A 20,469-nucleotide genomic window follows, 5' to 3' on the forward strand; every position below is an offset into this window, starting at 1 on the left:
CCTCCTGATTGGTTCAGTAAGTTTGAATTTCAGTGGGGTGGTCCCTCAAATATTGTTAGATACTTGGGTATTCCCTTTTCTGTCGATCCTTCTTTGAAAGATATGTGGAGTTGGGTTAAAGATAAGATTCATAATAAGTTGAATAAGTGGCATAATAGGTCTCTGTCTTTTGCGGGTAGAGTGCAAGTTTGTCAAAAGATTCTCTCTTCTTACAATATTTACTATGCTTCGGCTTGGATGTTTAATGATTACCAAGTTATGGAAATTCAAAAGGCTATCAGGAAGTATCTCTGGTTGGATGGGAAAGGAAATAACAAGGCTCACTCCGTTAAATGGAGTTGGTGTCATGTGGATAAACTCTTTAGGGGCTTGGGGCTTAAAGACCTAAGACTGAGTGGTCTTGCTTTGGCCTCCAAATGGATCTTTCATGCCTTGGAGGGGGATGACCCTTGGAGAGTTCTTATTCGTAACAATATTGGAAGGGGTTATCCTAAGAACGCTAAATTTTGGAAAAATCTCCCTCTTACTGATCTTATTTGTAGTGAATTCCCTATCATTGTTCAAGGCTCGGCTGTGTTCAAGTCTATCTAGAAAGCCTGGAACCATGTTAGGCAATTCATTAAGAATAAGGATTTTTTTTATGATAAGACCCTCCACAGTGAGAGGTCCATTTGGTGGAACCTTAAGCTTGGCAATAAGCCCCTTGCCCTTACCCAAGGCTGTTCTGCCAAATGCTGGGCTAACCTTGGGATCAAGCAGCTTATTGATATTTTTGAAAATGACATGCTTATTCATTGGGATGAGCTTAAAAGTAAATTTAATCTCTCAGATTCTCATAAGAGAATGTATAATATGATTGTTAGGGCCATTAGGAGTATTCCTAATGTTTGCCATGTTGATTCTAATAGTTATCAGAAAATCAAATGGCTTGGTGGTATTATCATTTCCAGGTTTAAATCTAAAAACATTTACTCCATCATTAACAGCAATAATGACATTATCAAGCACATTAATGATACTTGGTATGTTAATTTGGATGTTCATTCTTGGAATAAGATTTTTGACAATCTCTGGAAAAGTTCTATAGATCCTAAAATCAAATTCTTTAAATGGTTACTTATTCTTAATAAACTTCCTATTAGGAATTACTTCTCTGAGACTAACATGTGCAGCATTTGCAGAACCTCGGAAACGGGAAGACATATATTCTTCGAGTGCTCTTTTGCTAAAGAGGTTTGGTTGATGTTTGGTATTTCTATCCATGCTTCCTTCAATATTCTTGAAGTTATTACTGGCTTTATTTTTAATATTAAAAAAGATGTTAGTATGTTCTGGTATATTCTCTCAGCTAACATTTTGTGGCAAATTTGGAAGTGCAGAAATGAAGAAAGATTTCAAAATGTCCCCAGATTGCTTGCCGAGTCTTTTCGAAGTCTCACTTATTTCAAAATTTTTTCGCAGATTCAAATTACTATGACGGTTAACAAAGCTAAGTTCAAAAGGTTGCTTAGGGATGGACATGCTACGTTCTTTACTAATGAAGTTAAGAATGGATACTTCTGGAGGCTGCACCTAGACAATATCCACAATTTCAACCTTACTTTTGATCGCATCTGCAAGGAAATTAAAAGAAACCCTCAGTGTACTACTGGAGAGATGTTATACATGTGGAAGCAAATCCAAGATCAAAAGAACTTGGTTTGGATGGAAGGTGCTTTGGGGTGGACTGCGTGGGTGGACTCTTTTGAAGATGTGCTGCATTAGATGTTGTTTTCTGCTCTAGTCCAGTTTTTGTATCAGTCTGGTTGTGCACAACATTCATCTTTTTTGTTGTGTGAGGCTTGTCCTCTGATACTTTGATTCTCGGTGGTATTTGTTGACTTTGTGATCTCCTTATTCTTAATATAAAAAAATATCAATCTCCTCCAATCTCTATATGTCCAAGTATTTATCCACACACCCTATGCCATGCTTTACAAATGCATTCCTCAGAAGATAGCTTAATTTAGTGACAACTAAACCAACATCATTAAGCAACCAATCAACCAATCTCAACCACTTAATATGTGCTTGCTTTTGTAAAATAAAGTTTACACAAAACAACCAAATAGTAAGATAAAATCACATGCCTCAAACCCACGAGTACATTGAACCATTAATCCCACATTTATTTTTTGTACTAATTTTCTCAAATATTAAATATTATATCCATGTACAACTCACACAATATATCTAACAAATATTATATTTAATTCTATAAATAAATCCCCACAAATATTTACTATGACTAACACATCATCTAAAGATACAACACAAATACATATTTAATGTGACTAAACACATTGCCTAAAAATACACCACAAATAAATTTTTATTTTTACATAATTAAATAATTAATTCGTGTAAAACTTTTACAAATCTTATTCCTAACATATTTTCTCATAAATTATCTTTTAACCTGATGAACATAAAAACTATTCTATTCTATCCTTCATATTTTATCATAAAATGTAAGGCATCCTTGACCACCCCATGTGACCGTGGTTCTTTGGCCAACAGCCCTTCAACAACTTAACTAACCTCGTTCCCTTTGACCACATATACAAATATTGAAGCGGAAAAACGACGACGCATAATCACATACCTGCAAAGATTGTAGAAAGCTTGGCAAATTTTCGCTGCCTCACGATTTTGGTACGTTTTCGAGGCCCCTGGATATTTTTTCTGCCTTTTGTCTAGCTTAATATTGAGTTCCTTTCTAGCTGTTTGTGTAGGGTTTTAACCAGCAAAACTACCGTCAAATTTATATATTTTCAGTACCTATATCAAATTCTTGCGGATACTGTGTAATTTACTCTCATTTAAAAGCAATATATTGCAGTGTTTGAAGTATTGGGTTCAATAGATGTGGAGGCTGGACACGGCCCAAAGGAAAGATTTAGGGGTGAATCCATGCCAATTTGAGTCGTATTGAAAAAGAAAGTAAAATTTTTGAACAATCAAACAGAAAAAAAACTTAAAAATTGGCAAGCAGTGTATCATAAATGTATTTCATTGAATTTTTTCTATAAATATAATATTAAATGTAAGTAGTACTAGTTTTACCTGTCAAGTTAAACTTTGGTAGAATTTGACGGTACACCCTTAACTGGATACCTCCCTTTTATTCTGGTAAGAGTGATGGAATACATTTGAATATACCATTTTATAATCAGCACTTTAGCTGAGTGTTTCCTCTTTGTTTTCCTTTCACCATCTGAGCACAAGTTTCAAACCCCTCAGGTTTTGAACCGGGGAACTCACCATTATAGGGTCAATGTGTTACATTTAGCAACTATTGGGTAAATTTGCTACGCCTGCTCACCAGGCCTAAACCCTTACTAAATTTGTTTATGTATTATTGACAAGAAATTTATTTATTTTTAAATTGCATCGGTTTAGCGATAGGATAGGAAGGAAAATCGCTGGCAACATAAACGAGGATAATAAGATCTCGAGATTTAGTGCTGGTTTGTAATCAATCAATACTATGTTAAATTTTATTAAATAGAATTTAAATTCATTTTGCAAATTTAAAGAAGAATACGGCTACACCGGAGAAAACTTCTCCCTGCATAAGCAAGAAAAGAAGGTAGGAATTGTTAACAAAATTGAGGTTTTGTTGCAGTGCTGCATTTTAGTAGTGAATTTTTAGAATTAACTGTATAGGTGCTTTAAGTATGATTTAGAGTGACACTGCTGGATTCATTGTCAGGAAATGAAGCTTATGTTTTAAGTGAGAATTAAACTTTTTACACAGTTACAGAATCGATATTTTAAAGGTTTGAGGTTTCGTATGCAGTGCTGTATTTTTGGTAGATACTTTTGGAAACAATTTAATAGGTGATTCAAATCTGATGCCTTGAGTACCTACCACCAGTGGATTCATTATTAGAGAATGAAGTTTATGCTTTGAACAGTATTTTTGCACCTTATGCCTGGAAAGGCTTTAGTTTTCTTAGGCTGATTGGGGAAGTGTCCACTGAAAGGTTGCCCAAAACACAGTTTCTCTTAGAAAGGCTAAAGGCAATAAGACTTTAATTTTATTTTTATCAGTATATTATCCTCAAAGGTATGTAGTATTCTAAATTTAATTCCAGTTTTTATGCTGTAAATGCATATATATTTATGAGTTTTACATGTTTTTTGTATAAATGAATCCAAAATTAACCATACTGCCAGTTTTTTTTTGCCTAACCCATTAACCAGAATCCACAAACCTGGTTCAGCTACTTAGCATTTCCGAGCCTTTTCTAGCCATTGGTGACAGCCTAGGTTTTTTGAGTTAGGAGAGAGGTGAGGAAACATGATATTGAATGCGAGGGACATGAGCATAAGTGTTTGACTTCCAAGGGACCAAAGGTCAAGGAATACGGGCAGAATAAGGTGTTTGCAACAGAGGAAGTCCAGCTCTACTGGGAAGAGACATTTTCAAGATAGTTTTGACTATCAGAACGGATGGTGGTAACGGGCTGCAGTATGGGAAACGGTGAAAAATAGTTGTGGTAATCATCGTTCATGTTTATGAAAGGAGAGTACAAATCAGATACAAGCAATAGGGAAAAGTGCTAAAGCATTCACGATTTGAGTCAGAAGTATTTCACACATGAAATAGAAGCTGTAAAATAAGATCTTCAGAAAATCTAATGATACTGAACTGTGCAAACTATAAATTTATAAAGGAAATCCTTAGACAATTTCAATGATGAATGGTATAGAATGTCTTCAATTTGGTTTCCTTAAAGGATTTTTTTTTGAAGTAGTTGCTGTTTCTTGGTGATCTACTGATCAATTCATTTGTGTCTATAGAGGGCCAGCTATTAGTAATCTACCCTTTCTATTTTTTGTTGGTCGTACATTTTAATATTTTATATCTACAGGAGTGTAAACATTTTTGAAAAGGGCAGTAATATCTATACCTTTCTTCTAAATACAAATTCCAAACCAGCTCAAGAGAACCATGTTATTTTGGAAATGCCTTGAGACCAACTTATAATCGGTTTTAGTATCTTTCCATTTTAAGAAATTTTATGGGTACATTTTTCATAAGTTTCTGAGGCATTTCAAAGGAGCTTTAGTACCCAAAACCTTTCTTGGGGCCATGATAGGGTTCCTTGGAAAAAAATCTATTTATGGTTTTCTTCTATAGATTAATGTCTAGGACTTCATCAGTAGAACAAGTAGTTTCTTTAACACTGTTGATGTATTGTTTAAACTTTAGTTTCTACATAGGGCCAGTTTCTGTTTGTTTTACTCCAATTTTTGTTGGTTTACATATTTTATTTGTCACAGTATTGCAAGCCTTTTGAAAAGGGCTGTGATTAGTATGCTTTTCATAGAAATACAACCCCAAGCTGAGTGAAAAACAACTATTTTTTGCCAGAAATGTCATAAAAGCAATACAGAAATGTTTCTGAGATCTGTTTGTTTGGAGAAATGTCTTTGAAGCATTTCCAGGTAGATTCAGTATCTAAAATGCTTTTGAGTGCCAAAACATGTCATTGGAGTTTTGGCAACATATATTCATATGTGATAGTTTTTTGTGCAAGTCTGTATTTTGTTCAAAAAACCTTCAAAACAATATATTAAGAAATGGCAATGAAACTGAAAACAGTAACTTTATAAATCAAAGAAACATTAATCGTTTGGAAAATCAATCGGCGAAACAAAAGTATAAGATTTTTTGAAAAAATCGAGAAAAAATTGTATTTACAAAAAAACGTAAAAAATTGCAGAAAAACAATCAAAAACTACTTTTTTTTAATATTTTAAGGCATTCAAGAGTAAATATATCAAGCCAATGAGCTTATTTAGAAATTGAAGGAGTAATATGTGAGACATATGGCTCCCATGATGACATTCAACAACAGTTTGTTATCTTTGTATAATTTTGACATTCAGAAAGATTGGAAGAAAAATATGTTTGATGTACAAACAAGATTCCCAGCTATATGGCGATTTCCCCATCTTTGGCAACCATAATTTTTTAATGAAATTCTGCACGGGTAACAATTTGGAAAAAAAATTCGGATTAAATTCACCTTATATAATTTTATCTGTTTTTAAATATAAGTAATATATCCAGTAAATTATCAAAATAGTTTAACACTGTTAAATAGATTTGAAATTTAACATATATGTTTATAAAATTTAATTTAATAAAATATAATATAATTTTTTAATTTATTAAATGATAATAAAAAATTATTACAATAAAATAGTAAAATAAAATTGCAATTTAATAATGGCCATTTTAAATCTATTATTAAATAATAAAAATGCATCATATAATGTTTTTATAATTATTTGATTTAACATATTTGTTTATAAAATTTAATAATAATATAAAGCTAACAGTTTAATTTATAGTTTATAAATTTTATAAAAAATGTAGTAATAAATATTGATTATAAACTATATCAAATTCTTAAAAACTTAAGACCTAAAACAACCAAATAAATATACGGCGGAGAAGGAAAGAATCGCGTGTCTGGACATGGCGGGGCAGGAGTCGAGAGCGATATGTTAATTGCAGAATCGCCTCTTTATGACATGGCGGCGACGGCAGCAGAGAATGATATGAAAGCTGCAGTCTGCAGAGTCGCTTCTCCACGAAATGAACTCGCCTCACCACGAAAGCTGCAGGGTTTTTGCGGCGGTTTTTTTTTCGCGGGCTTTTGAACAGCGCGATTAATCGCGTTTTTTGTCCGATTAAAACCGAAAAAAATCGTTGAAAGTCGGCAAAAAATAGTCAACGATTTTCCCGATTTTTTGGGGGAATTAATCGGGAGCACCGCCGATTGCCGAATAATCGGGAATAATCGGGAATTTTTCCCGATTCATATTTACTATAAATGAACTTACTATACATTTCAGATGATGAACAATTATAGTGTTAAGACTCCATTTTTTCACATCACACGATAGCTGCAGACAAGATTGATGCACACAATAAGACTTTGGATTTATTCTTTTCTTAAAAAGTAAAAAATTCAGATTATAAATAAGAAAGATACGCAAAATTCAATTGGTTGCCAAAGGGTGATTCCTCCAAGGCAGACCAATGCAGATGTTTGCTGAATACGTCGATATGCCTATCATTTCCCTGATCAAAAAACATACATTGAGTATCTAGATTTATTGCCAAGAAATCTAGACAGCCTGATTGCCGTTATCGGCTTCAAGTCTTAAGACCAAATGTGCTGCATTCGGTGATCTCTCATATCAGGCCTGGTCAGTGAAAGAATTGAATGAAATGATGGGAGTATTCAACTCTGTGAGGATGTTGTGTCATGTCCCCCCATTTATAGTAGAAATAATTAATATACATTTTATCATATAATATGTTAAAATCATACTAAGATTATATTATTCTACATTGATTTTAAAAATGATATTATATTATATTATATTATCAATTTACATTTTATATATATCGAATGATGTTATTAACAATGTACTATTTTCATATAACACACAATATTAAAAATGATGCATTAATAATATAATATACATTATATTATATACCTTAATAATATTAAGTGATGTTATTGTATTAAAATATATATTATTTGTTTGATCGATTAACCCAAGACACAATAAGCATTTATATGAAATAATTCCGTAGACTCCAAATCAGATTATGGAGGGCCCCACTAGATGAGAATGTAGTGACCCTTCCAAAAAGGGACGTTACCAAATAGAGAGAATCGTGGCTTTCCACCACGATGGGGTAGGATATATACCCCCCACCCTGCCGATTTGGAGACACACGGGAAACAGAAAAAGGTATCTGCCAGCAAGGAATATAAAACAAACTGCCAAGAAGGAAAAGAGAAGAGGGATCGATAAAGGAGCTGCCCCCATCAGACTGAACTCAGCAAAGGTATGGATTCTGTATTACCCTAGACATACCCAGAAATATATACACAATGGCACCATCACTACAAACTGATAATGCAACGATTATCTGGTAAATGATCATCCACAGTGAATAGGATTTAATAATGCAATCAATCATCTGATGAATGATCAGTAAATATGATTTAATACTGAAATCAGTTAATGAATATAATCAAATGCAATGTCATAATGAGGAATACGAATGTGATGTTGATGAATTCTATAATGCTGTTAATATAAAAAATGGGATAATATAACGGATTGAATTTAGTTTATCATAAATCTGATAAATAAGTGTAATTTGAAGACTATCACAGAATCTGATATAACACAATAAACTAAGCTATCACTGATAAATAAGGATGTGATAAATATGAGGATACTAACAGTAAATTGATGTAACTCTACAATGGAAATTACCATCTATATGAGATTGTTTAATTAATCAAATCAACTGCATATTATTGTTTAATATGGGATCCTCTCTTAGGTACACCACTCCATGGTGGATGCCTAACCCCTGCCACATGGAGCCAAGAGGGATGGAGCATCTGCTCTTGGGCTTAAGAGAGGAGGTGGTTGGATGAAGGGGAACGGTGATAGAACACCTCGCTGGGTATGCCACTCCATGATGGATGCTTAAACACCTACCATATGGAGCCAAGAGGGATATGGTATCTGCTCTTGGGCCTAGGAGGGAGGATTCTGGGACACCCTATCCAACTAGCCTACTCTAGTGTACTTTGGAAATTGGATAATAAAATTGATAACTAACTTACAATCTGATTTTATTCAAATATAATAACCTGATTTCATCAAAGAAACATAATAATCTGATTATATCTAACAGATGTAATTCTAATGGTAATTAATACAGCAGAACTGATATCATTCAATACAATTCATTAGTATGTGTTTCAGATTTATAAGTATTTCTTCATATGTGTTCTCTAATTCTGTGTTGTAGGAAAACAGGATACAAGGGTACTCCCATAGAACTTAATCACCTATTTTAGATTTGGGAAATTTAGGTTAATTTAAATTGTAACTAATTAGGGGACATTACATGTTGCCATCTCTCCTTATCACCGCCTCCAAATCTGCTGCTTCCAACACCTCCCATATGGCTTGTAGGTTCTGTACAATTCTCATAATTCTCCTTTCCAGTTTTGCTAGAAAAGCCATAAATGCCACCTCCCTGAATTCGGCATCAACCACAGGAACTGTGTGAGAACTTCCATTTTTGGTCTTAACCACAGAAAGACTGAGCCTTTGTTATTGCCAAACAAATCTCTCCCCAACTCACATCATTGCCGCTGTGGAGTGGGTGAGGTGGAAGAAATTTGAGAGGAGGAAGTATTAGGTCACCTCAATTAATTCTACTTCTCATATCTAACACTAGATAGTCTTCACCGATGATCTTCTTAATGGAATTCATGGCCTGTGATGAGTCTGTGTGAAATATAATGTTGAGCCCACTGCCACGATTGGCCTGTGTAAGGCCATGTCTTTGCACTAAGAGTGGAGATAAAATGGGTCAAAATTGTAGAGCCAACAGAAGCCAAGAGGTGATGTCAAGAGTCAAGGCTTGGGCGCAATATAATCTTGCTTTGAGTATGCAAGGCTTTAATTCACATTTATTGTGGTGGCTGGGAAATAAATTCAAAATAAATTATGTGTGTGTATGTGTAATATGCACCCTCTAATTTTCTTTTTTTGAGAAAGATTTGCCAGTTTGCTTAGTAACAATCAACATGGAATATGACAGATCACTGCTGTGGCGATTGTTGTTTCATTCAATCATGCAAATTGATATGTCCGTGGCTGTTGTAAATTTTCTGATTTGAAATTCCAATGTTCTATTAAGCAATGTTCATGTGGAAATTTGACTTTCAAATAAACATTTCAGTAGCAAACAAATGCATGGAAAACATCTACTGTCATTAAGGTCTGCCGTCTGAGACTACATATAATTGCTCAGTACCTTTGCTGCTGATAAATTGGGAAGATAATCTAATTTCAAGGTCAACATAACATTGCAAAATAGAACCTTTTGCTGACATGTATTTTTGGTTTTCAATCCTTTCAATATTCAATTCAGAATATTGACATTTTTTTTTCATGAAAGTTGTCAATACAAACGAGGCATAAAATAAGGAATTAATTTTGCAATGAAGCTAACAGCCATATACATCAAATACCTTTATAGGAAGCATTAAATTCTGTCTTCTGATTTGTTGCAACAATCCACGTGATGACAATCAACAGCAGTGATGAAAGGGGATTTTCATTGTCTTTCTGCAGACCTTCCAGGAGAAGCAATAATGTCTTTTGAGACTATTCCAATATGCCAAAACTCTCCCTAAGTGCTCAGATCAAGAGCTTACCTTCCCTTAGCATAAAAAAGCCCACTGCATGGTCTGAAAACTAATTCAGTCTGCCTGTAGCAGCAATCATAGGCTTTGAACATGAAATGCGATAAGCAATGGAAGATTCCAAATTCTTTTTTGGCAACCCCAAAATACCCAGCTGCAACCAGCTGGTAACTTCTGAAAACCACTTGCAAAGGGGTCACCTTGGGTCTAGAAAGACTCAGCAACTATGCTCATAAAAAGTTCATCAACCCTAGTCTTCAATGTGCATTTTGAGGGTTTTGACCAACATTATGAAGGGTATAGCCAGGTTTGGAATGAACTCTTTAATCAACACTAAAAACCACACCATAACTCCCAGAAATCCAATGTCAAAATTAATCAAAAACTTTACAATCAGCTCATCTCAAAAATCTTCTTTTTTCTTTGAAACCTGGAATCAAAACTGCATTAAAATCCTATGTGTCCTCTGTGAAATCACTAGAGCAGCTAGGGTGGGTCTCTCACCATCAAAACCAGCAGATTGAAGAAGGTTTTGGTTCTCAATAACACCCAAATAAATTCCACTGTTAATTCCAACAGCATCCTGTTATGTGTGCAATTCTGTATATGCCGGTTGAGAGCCCCAATTTTCCTTTTATAATTTTTGAGAACTATTTAAGGAAAAAACATTTTGCCTTTTTTTCTGTTTTTTTGAAAAAGTGCCTTTTGCTTTTTTGTTACTTTTTCAAAAAGTTTTTTTTTGTTTTTTCGCCAATTTTTTGGAAAAGCAATTTTTGCTTTTTTGTTACTTTTTCGGAAATGTGTTTTTTGTTTTTTGTTGCTTTTTTTTTTTTTTTGGAAAAACCACTTTTTTGTTTCTTGTTTTCGAAAAAGCGAAGTTTCCACTCAAAAAGACCCTTTGAAATATTAAAACATTTCATATGTGAAGTCCCCCGTTATCTCTCCTAGGCATCCACTTGAGGAACATAACTTTATATTAATTAACACTAAAGTAAATATTAAAGCACAACTTTATAACGTTAGTGCATATATGTAAATAATTCCAAGCACATTGCGGAAAGGCCCACCAGCATCAAAAATTGAAACCAAACAATCTGAGATATTACTGGTGTTGAAGAATGATGCTCGGTGCTGGAATGACCATATACTATAAATAGTAGTTTTCTCTGAAAACCAAAGAGAACAAACCCTGAAAAAACCAGAAAAATTGGTTTCATGCAACTACTTACTATAAATAGTAGTGTTCCGCAAGGGCCAAAGAGAATAAACCCAGAAAGATTGGTGCCATGCAAGCACTTGCTATAAATAGCAGTGCTCTTCAAGGACCAAAGACAACAAACCCCCAAAAATCCATAAAGATTGGTACCGTGCAAGCACTTACTATAAATAGTAGTGTTCTCCAAGGATTGAAGAGAACAGACCCAAAAAACTGGTCAATACTTGTAGAACAGGATGGTGTAAAAATGGGGACATTATATTGTGTGAGCACAAGCAATGAGAATAGCCTGAGCAATTTGAAATATCCATTGTTCTTGTTGTGCTCGATTATCCTTTGTAAAGAGGGAGAGGATTCTTCATACTTGATCTGTAATATCCCCTTTTTAAGATGAGATTATAGTAATAATAAATTAAAATAGAAAATATAATTTGATAATAAAATATTAAATTAAAGATTAATTTAACTATAAGTCAAGGGACGTGAGGAATGTGAGGAATCACAACCATTGAAGGAAAAAGATACATAAGAGACACCAAACAAGGAGAAATAAGCAGCAAATAAAGTATTCATTTCAAATTTGATTATCACCCCATGTGGAGCAAGAACTATGGCCCAACCAACCTAAGGATGAAACCCCTATAGGCCTGGAATCGGAGGACAAAAACCCACATAAGGGTGTTCTCACACGGAATCACGATTGTGCAAATCTGAGTTTGAATCAAAATACTTTTACAATCAGCAACTGATTGTGACCCTCTAGGTCACATATCAGATTGGATTAAAAGTAGAAAGGGCACTTCATCGAGAAATAAATTGCTGCAGAAGAAGAGGGATTGATTAATCAACTGCTCTAAATAGACAACTTGTTCATTCAAAACCATTTTCTGAATATTAAATCTAATTAACAGAATTCATTATTAGCAATAATTTTTGAATCACATGGTACGGATGGGTAGCAGAGTTGGCTTGGACTGTGGGTGTGCTCCCCATTGGTCTCAGGTTCGACTCTGAGGCATGGACTCACCCGATGGATCTGGCTTATGGGCGGCTTGGTTCATCTCCAGGGACTAGTCTTGCCTCAGCTCGCCCCATAATGAGAAACCTGTGTCACTGGGTTGAGTCACAGGGATACCCTAGACTACCAATTTTTTTTTTTCTGAATCATATGGATTCCATATTTATTCTAATAATGTGAACTTCTATGATTGAGAGTTAGATTTTATTATAAAAGAAAATAAGGACAATTTAAAAGGGACTTCACAAATGGTATTCCTGCTAGCTTGCGGGTCTAAATTTAGCTTATGCGGTGGAGCCAAAGAGATCAGAGGGCCTTGGAGAGAGAAAAAAAACTAGAGGCAACGTTACAAGAGGTACAACCAAATTAGAGTTAGAGGAAAGAATAAGATGGCTGATCGAGAGAAAGAACAAGAGAATGCGTGGAAAGCTTATATGCAAAGACGAGAACAAATGACACAATTGCTCCTTCAAACGTTTTAGAAATAATACATTGAATTCCCTCAAGCTTGCACAAACTAATGGAGAGGAAGGTAGTAATTCAAAATATTTAGGGTTACAACATAAGAATAGAACTCCACTGGGATCACTGCCCAGAATTACGCAGCCCACATTCTTACCTAGAGGTGAGCAGCCACGGGAAGAGGAAGAGCCAAACATGTCAGCAAATGACTTTGATGAGTGCATAGATGCATAGTCAAGACTTGATCCAGATATTAGAAGACAGATTCCATTTATACATTTTATTAATGCAAGATCAAGGAATATTTCAAGTGGAGAAAGACAGCCCAATAAAGGTTTGCAACGAAGATTAAGTAAGCTAACTCTACCCACTTTTGATGGTTTAGGGAAGCTGACTACACGGGCATGGGTGCAAAAACTAGATACCTATCTTTCTCTTAGCCCCATGACAGAAGATGAAGCTGTTAAATTTTCCATTCTTCACTGAGAGGGTACAACACATGAGTTTTGGCTTCATGGGCTGGTCACGCAAGGGCATCATCAAATCATGACATACGTTGATTTCACATAAAGGCTCATAGATATATTTGATAGGAAAGATTTGTAGATACACTTTATGGAGTTGACATGACTAAGGTAGCAGGATATAGTAGAAGAGTATGTTGTAGAATTTCAAAGGATTTCAGTTGTAGTGCCGGATATTTTAGAAGAGAGACTTTAAGTTTTTTTTTAATTGAAGGGCTTTCGATGTCACTTTGGGGTTAGTCTGAGCTTTTGAGACATCATCTCTAAAAGATGCTGTTCGAAGGGCCTAAAATTGGAAGACATTTTCACATCGACAACTACTGTTGGTATTAAACTTTAAAGAGATAGAAGAGAAACTAGATTTGCAAGCACATGCAAATGATGGAATTTTTGTTGAAAAAGATTTTTCAAATATGGCTATTGAAAAGAAATCTAAATAAAAAAATAAAGAAAAGAAACATGCTAAGACACAGAGAGAATATTTGGTGAAACTTCTGAAAAAATTTGAAGAGTCTCTAAAAAGGGAGGAGCAAAAGACAATTTATGTTGACGAAGATTTAGCCACGGAGCAACGGCAGATGAAGAACAAGGAAGATAATCTACTTTTTGAAATGAATGCAAAGAAGTTTGTCCATTGAGATAACTCACTTTTTGAAATAAAGGTAGAGACATATCTTGGTTCAAGTTCCACAAATTGTGATGATATCAGAGTAGCGCAGCAGAAAATGAATGGTGAAATGCTTCTTCATAAAGAACAGCCTCCGAGAAAGTTAGAAGTTGTAGGGTCAAAACAATTAGTAGAGTTGGGTATGACATAGTAAACTATGCAGGGAAATGTGAATCATTAAGCAAAATTGTTTGAAGATATGAAAGACAAAGTTGTTCAACAAGAATTAGGATCCAGATGGCATCCTTTCTTTTGTTCCTTGGGAGGTTCAACAATTATGGCCTCCTAAATGGGGGAAATTCAGATTGTTAGATATAGCATGCAAAGTATTTCTTTTTGTTGTTTATGCCTAATTTTATTCATCTTATCTTTCAGATCAGCATTTGGTAGGTATGATTTAGATTAGTGATTTATGCTTGGTACAAGCCACGGAATTTATCAGTATTTCTAAACCTTTATTTTGGCTATCATGCAGTTACTGGATACAATTCTTTAAAGGTCATCCTGAAACCTTTTATCTTGTTCAGCTATGTCTGCTCCAAATAGAGATGGGGTTTCAAGCTCTGGGTTTCCTCAAGTTAAGTTGAATGAGCGCATTCTTTCATCGATGACTCGACGATCTGTTGCAGCACATCCATGGCATGACCTTGAAATTGGTGAGTACTGAATTAAAGTAGTATGATATGATGGGTCTGGATGCTGGTGATTCTGTTCATGAAATTTCATTATATTATAATTTTTATGAAGCTTGAAATAACATGGATTTTTGTGGAGAGAAGAGATCAAATCTAATTGTAACCCTGAGTTCCATTTTAATGAGATTAACTGTCTCTTGATTCAACTTTAAGAGTCTGAAGATGTTTTCAGGAGTAGCCTTCCAAAGTAATGTTTTTCAAAGCTATGTCATTGCCCTAAGATATGGCTGGATATATAACATTTTCAAAATTCTCATATCAGTATGCACTTAAGCAGTCCTGCATATGACCAATAATTGAATGTGAAATTAGCATGCATTCTACTTACTATTGGATATGTTAAAAACTTTATCACAAATTAACCTTATTGACTTGAAGGAAACAATTCTGTGATTGCTGATAGACACTAATTTTAGATTCGACTCCATCTTTCCTTTTCTTATTTTCCAGAAGGAATCTCCCCGATAAAACTTATAAAAATTATTGAATTCTAGAAGCTACTTGTAGATATCATTACGAGAGCATCTGACTTGAAGCTCGGTAGTTCTCATGTGCGAACTAATTGTAAAGGATAACTTTAAATCATGCCTTTCTTGTGATATCAACTCGAAGAAGCCATCTCAAAAATATCACACAGATACCACGTTACTTAATAATCCAAAATCTATACAATCTAATACTAATGACCTTTTTAATTATGCCATTTAGGCCTATATAGTTCTTAGCAATAATAAAACTAAGTTTTGGCCCTTTCATATAAAGCAAGCTAATATTTATAAGACAAGATGCTTAAAATCATGCTTCGATAGTTTTGATTGAGTGTCCATCTGTGCCTAGGTTTGCAAGTTTGTCAGCTTCTCCATTTCCCTCTCTATAAATATGATTAATTATTACTTCCTCAAATAGATTGAGAAGCACTAAAGCTCTTCCTAGTTTGGAATTCAACCTCCAGTTCGGTGTTTGTCTAACTCTTAAGGCATTAGTGATAATTTGTGAGTCTCCTTCTACCACCACCTTTTTAACATTTATTTCTATGCAAAGCAAAAGTCCTTCAATGACCGCTTCTAAGTCTTCCATATTATTAATGGTCTCTCCAATAGGTTTAGCCATTTTAGCTTTAATTGATCCATCCCAATTGTGAATTATACAACCTATGCCAGCTTTCCCCAGGTTGCCTCTGGAGGCCTCATCAAAGTTTAATTTATACCAACCAACTTTTGGTCTTGTCCACACACATTGTTCTCTTAATTTCCTACTAATCTCACCTCCCTTCCCATACTGAGGCGGAATAAGCAGGCCAAACCATTCAGTCCTCATCTTGCTGTCCCAACTAGTAAATTTTTCATCTTTGAGGTTATCATTCTTAATTCTGTTGTTGGTTGTTTCAATAATGACTACTTCAATCTTATTTTTGAGGCTAGTAGTATTCATCTTCCTTTCTTGAAATATCCTTCTATTACGCTCCTTCCATATCTCCCAAACCGATATAGAGGGAGCAACTTTCCATAAGACTCTATACAAACTACCTTTGCCAATGTCAGGCCAGCTCTTCATTACATCTAATAGGTTGTTGGAAAGAGCAGAATTCCAAGAAAGCTTAGAGCACAACCAACTCCAACACTCCAAATCATATGGATAGGAAAGCAGTAGATGATCAACTGATTCCTCACTATTCTCACATAGAGGACATCTAGATGGTCCTTCAAAGCCTAACTTCTTAAATCGATCTATTGTTAATATCCTATTTTGCAATGCTGCCCAAAGAAACATACTTGCTTTGGCCAGACATTCTTTATTCCAGCATAAGTGTATTAGTATCTCTGTCTTTTCCCATTGCAGACCTCTAATTAATTTCAAGTACCCATCCTTGACTCTGTATTCCCCAGAGCTAGCTCCTACCCAGATTAGCCTATCACTCCCATTCTTAAATGTAACTGCCCTAGAAGCTAGAATGTTCCTAAATTCCAGCTTTTCATCTTCTAGAAGTGGAATGTTGTTCAAATTCTTCCACTTCCAACCAAGCATCGGGTCTCCATTAGGGAATTCCACATAATCTCTTAGATACACTCCCCGAGTTGCTTTTAGTACCTCTTTTATTCAAGGGGAGACATGACATTTGGAATGCTGGAATTGCAGTTAATGCTGACTTCAAAAGGGTAGCTCGCCCAACATTGGAGAGCCATTTTTCTTTCCAGATTTCCATTTTCTTTTCTATTTTGTTAACTATTGGATCCCAAAGCTTGTTAACCCTATTCCCTTTGTCTAGAGGCAATCCTAGGTATTTGCTGAGGAGCTGTTGTGACGTTTTCACACATCGCCCCATTGCAAATGGGGACCCCTGCTTTTTTGCTTTTTAGGGTTTGTCTTTTTAGGTTTTTTAGGGTTTTGTCAGTTAGCCTTTGCATTTTGAGTGTCGCCCGGGGGATCACATGGATAAGCAATTCCGGCTTGAGTGAGGTCCTGATCCTGAAATTTGGCTAAGTTTGGAATGTCCTGAAATTTGGCTAAGTCTGGAATGTCCTGATCCTGAAATTTGACTAAGTCTGGAAACTGAAAAACCTCAAAAAACTAGATTTTGCAATATAACTCCTGGAGGTCTGAAACCACTCTCAAACATCCTGAAAGTATATATGGAATATAACTTAAAGTATAAGACTCTTATACTTAAATGTTATATTCCATAAAAATTATCTTGATAGAGAGTTCAAAAAGTCAAATTTCGCTTCTGTCCTTCACTGAGGATCCAGAGCAAATTTCACTCCTGTCCTTCTCCAAGGGACCAAGGCAAAGCGCTCCTGTCCCTCACCAAGGGACCAGGGCGAAAATACTTATTTGAGCCATTCCTGGCCTTGTTTGGTTAAATTGAGACATCAAAAGCATGGTGAAGGACGAAATGAGCATGATAGAGCATCCAGACTTGATCAAAAACAATGAAATGATGAAGTTTTTGCCTAGAAGGTCAAATTCGCTCCTGTCCCTCACTGAAGGACCAGAGCGCTTTTCTTTATATGCACAATTTTAGACCTTTTTTGGACATTAACTTTTATTCATAGCATGAAGTAAGATGATATCTTCCTTAGCCAAGACATTTTTTGATGAAAATTGTAACGATTTGGCCTAGAGAGCAAAATTCGCTTCTGTCCCTCATTGAAGGACCGGAGCTTGAATCCCAAATTTGCATTATCATCACAAGACTTAAATAATTTTGCGATTGGAAGAGGCCAAGGGGAGTGTGCTCTGTCCGTTGAGTATAATTTAAGTGGGCCACAAAGGAGAAAACCAACCTAAATGACAAGTTCGCTTCTGCCCCTCACCCAGGGACCAGGGCTATTTTCAAAGGGGCGCTCCTGTCCCTCTCCAAGGGACCAGAGCGATTTTCCCTCAAGGCAAGTTTTTGGCAAAAGGAAAGCAAGTTTTGCGTTTGAGGTGGGTGGAGGAAGACACAATCGATCCGTTGAAGATAATTTTCGAAGCTAGCAAAGGACGAATTGGCTTGTAATTGCAAAAGTGCTCCCGTCCCTCACTGAAAGACCTGAGCTTGAATTTCAAATTTGCACTGTTCTTGCAGGATCAAGACAATTTTATGATTTGAAGAGACCAAGGAAAACATGATTTATCCATTGAATATAATTTGGAAGGCTAACAAAGGACGGATAAGCTTGGATTTGCAAAATAGCTCCTGTCCCTCTCCAAGGGACCAGGGTGAAAAACTTAATATCCAGTCCTTCTCGCCAAGTTTGGACAAATCTAAGCCAAGGCGCGAATTTGAAATGATGTTTAAAATGCCTCGAGGTGGAAAGGAGTTACAAGGACCACGAATTTTGATGACAATTGGCAAAGGGCGCTCCTGTCCTTCACTCAAGGACCAGGGCGAAAATCTTGGGAAAGCACGTTTTTGCCTTGAAGAAGCGGGTTGAACATACATAGAAGAGATGAACGAAGGTCATTGCTTACCTCCAAACTTGATTTGGCGATCTAAAGGACAAAGACCAAGGACAAAAGATGAAATCGCTCCTGTCCCTCACCAAGGGACCAGGGCAAAAATGCTTTAAAGTGCACTCATTTCAAAGATCGAATAAATTGAACTCGAAATTCTAAGTAAAAATGCCATCTTGGACGTCAAAAATGAGGTCTTGGACGTAAAAAACAAGAAGTGTGAGGTCCAAAAGGTATAGGCGCTCCTGTCCCTCTCCAAGGGACTAGAGCGATCTTGTTGATATCTATTATTTTCCCATGCTTGGGCGCCAATATCCTTCAAATTGCAAATTCGATAAAACCTTGAAATATTTTGAAATTAAATTGACATTTAATGATGGCGCATGGCATTTAATAATTAATTTTGAGCCTTAAAATCGAAATTTTTTAATTATAAAGGCATTTGAAATTAATTATTATTAATTTAAAATCAAAAGAAAGAGCGCTTGGGGTATTATTTTAATATTATTTATAAAGTCGGCCTCTTCTTTTATTTAATTTTTATTTATTTTTGGCTTATTTTCAAAGTCGGCCTATGGGAAATTAAAATGGTGAGCGCTCTATATATTTGAGGTGTGTTTTCATTATTCAAATCATTCACTCATTGTTTCAAGTGCGATTTGGAAAAGGCAAAGAAAGAAGTGCGAAATCTTGCTAGATTGGAGGATAATTTCCAGATTTTTGAAGACATTTGAAGGCGAATTTCCAGATCTTGAAGAAGCTAGCTAAAGGGGGCGCAAGTTGTTCAAGAGAAGGCTTTGATCTATGCTTTGCCTAGCAAAATCTATTTTTACATCATTTCTTAGAGTTAATTCTCAAGAAGAGGTATCAAGATGGCGACTCCAAGCTCGAAAGATCTACAAGTCGGAAGACTCTCCTCAAGGAAAATCAAGCCAGATCAAGAATGATCAAACAAGGACAAGGACGACCTTCTTCGCTCCAGCCTAGCATCGACAAGGACGACCTTCTTTGGACTAACGTCATCAAGGGCGACTTCTCCAATCCAGTATTCCAAGGCGAGGTACATCAATCATCCTACAAATCAAGGACACAAGAAGTCAGAGCAAGGGTTCGTTGAAGAAGCAGATAGTTCCAAAAGAATTAATTAAAGCTAGCTTCTCAACAACATCAAGTTGAATATTTACCAAGTTACAAGTGTCAGACGAGGTGGCATCCTAGTCATCACTTCTCCAGTCAGTGTGGTCCACCTCAGCATGTCCAGATTCAATGTACCTAACTCATGGAAGGTGGCACAAACTCCGATGTACCTACCCCGGCTATCCATTGGTCGATTTTTCTAGAGAGGACATGTGTACAAGCAATACAATTTTATCATTGGTCAAGCATTAAATGTTATGTAATGGTTGTAACAAACCCTAATTAGGGTTTTCATTGTTGAATCTTGGCCATTGATCTCGAATTAATCTAAGCCATCGAATTGTATTGAGGGCACTATATAAGCCCTGGCATTTCATTTTGTAAAGGCAGTTAGAGAGTTGGAAATAGTTGAAAGCAGTTAGTAGATAGAGAGTAGTTAGCTAGTTGATAGAATAGTAATTAGAGTAGAGTAGAGAGAGAAGGCAAAGATTGTTGCCA

The 20,469-nt window shown here is 35.6% G+C and overlaps 1 protein-coding gene across 2 annotated transcripts in view; it reads left to right on the forward strand.

The window, feature by feature from the left end:
* The first annotated feature begins 2,538 nt into the window (after nt 1–2,538).
* Nucleotides 2,539–20,469, forward strand: part of LOC131047844 (soluble inorganic pyrophosphatase) — a 49,483-nt gene continuing 31,552 nt past the window's right edge. The window contains exons 1-2 of one of the 2 annotated variants that reach the window (XM_057981628.1): nt 2,539–2,694; nt 14,679–14,859. In XM_057981628.1, coding sequence (XP_057837611.1) covers nt 14,733–14,859 — 127 coding nt within the window. In that variant the 5' untranslated portion in view covers nt 2,539–2,694; nt 14,679–14,732. Of the gene's footprint in view, nt 2,695–7,785; nt 7,925–14,678; nt 14,860–20,469 lie in introns of those variants that run through there. The other variant, XM_057981630.2, reaches the window with a different exon arrangement.

The sequence above is a fragment of the Cryptomeria japonica genome, chromosome 4 (genome assembly GCF_030272615.1).
Source record: "Cryptomeria japonica chromosome 4, Sugi_1.0, whole genome shotgun sequence".
Taxonomy (NCBI): Eukaryota; Viridiplantae; Streptophyta; class Pinopsida; order Cupressales; family Cupressaceae; genus Cryptomeria; species Cryptomeria japonica.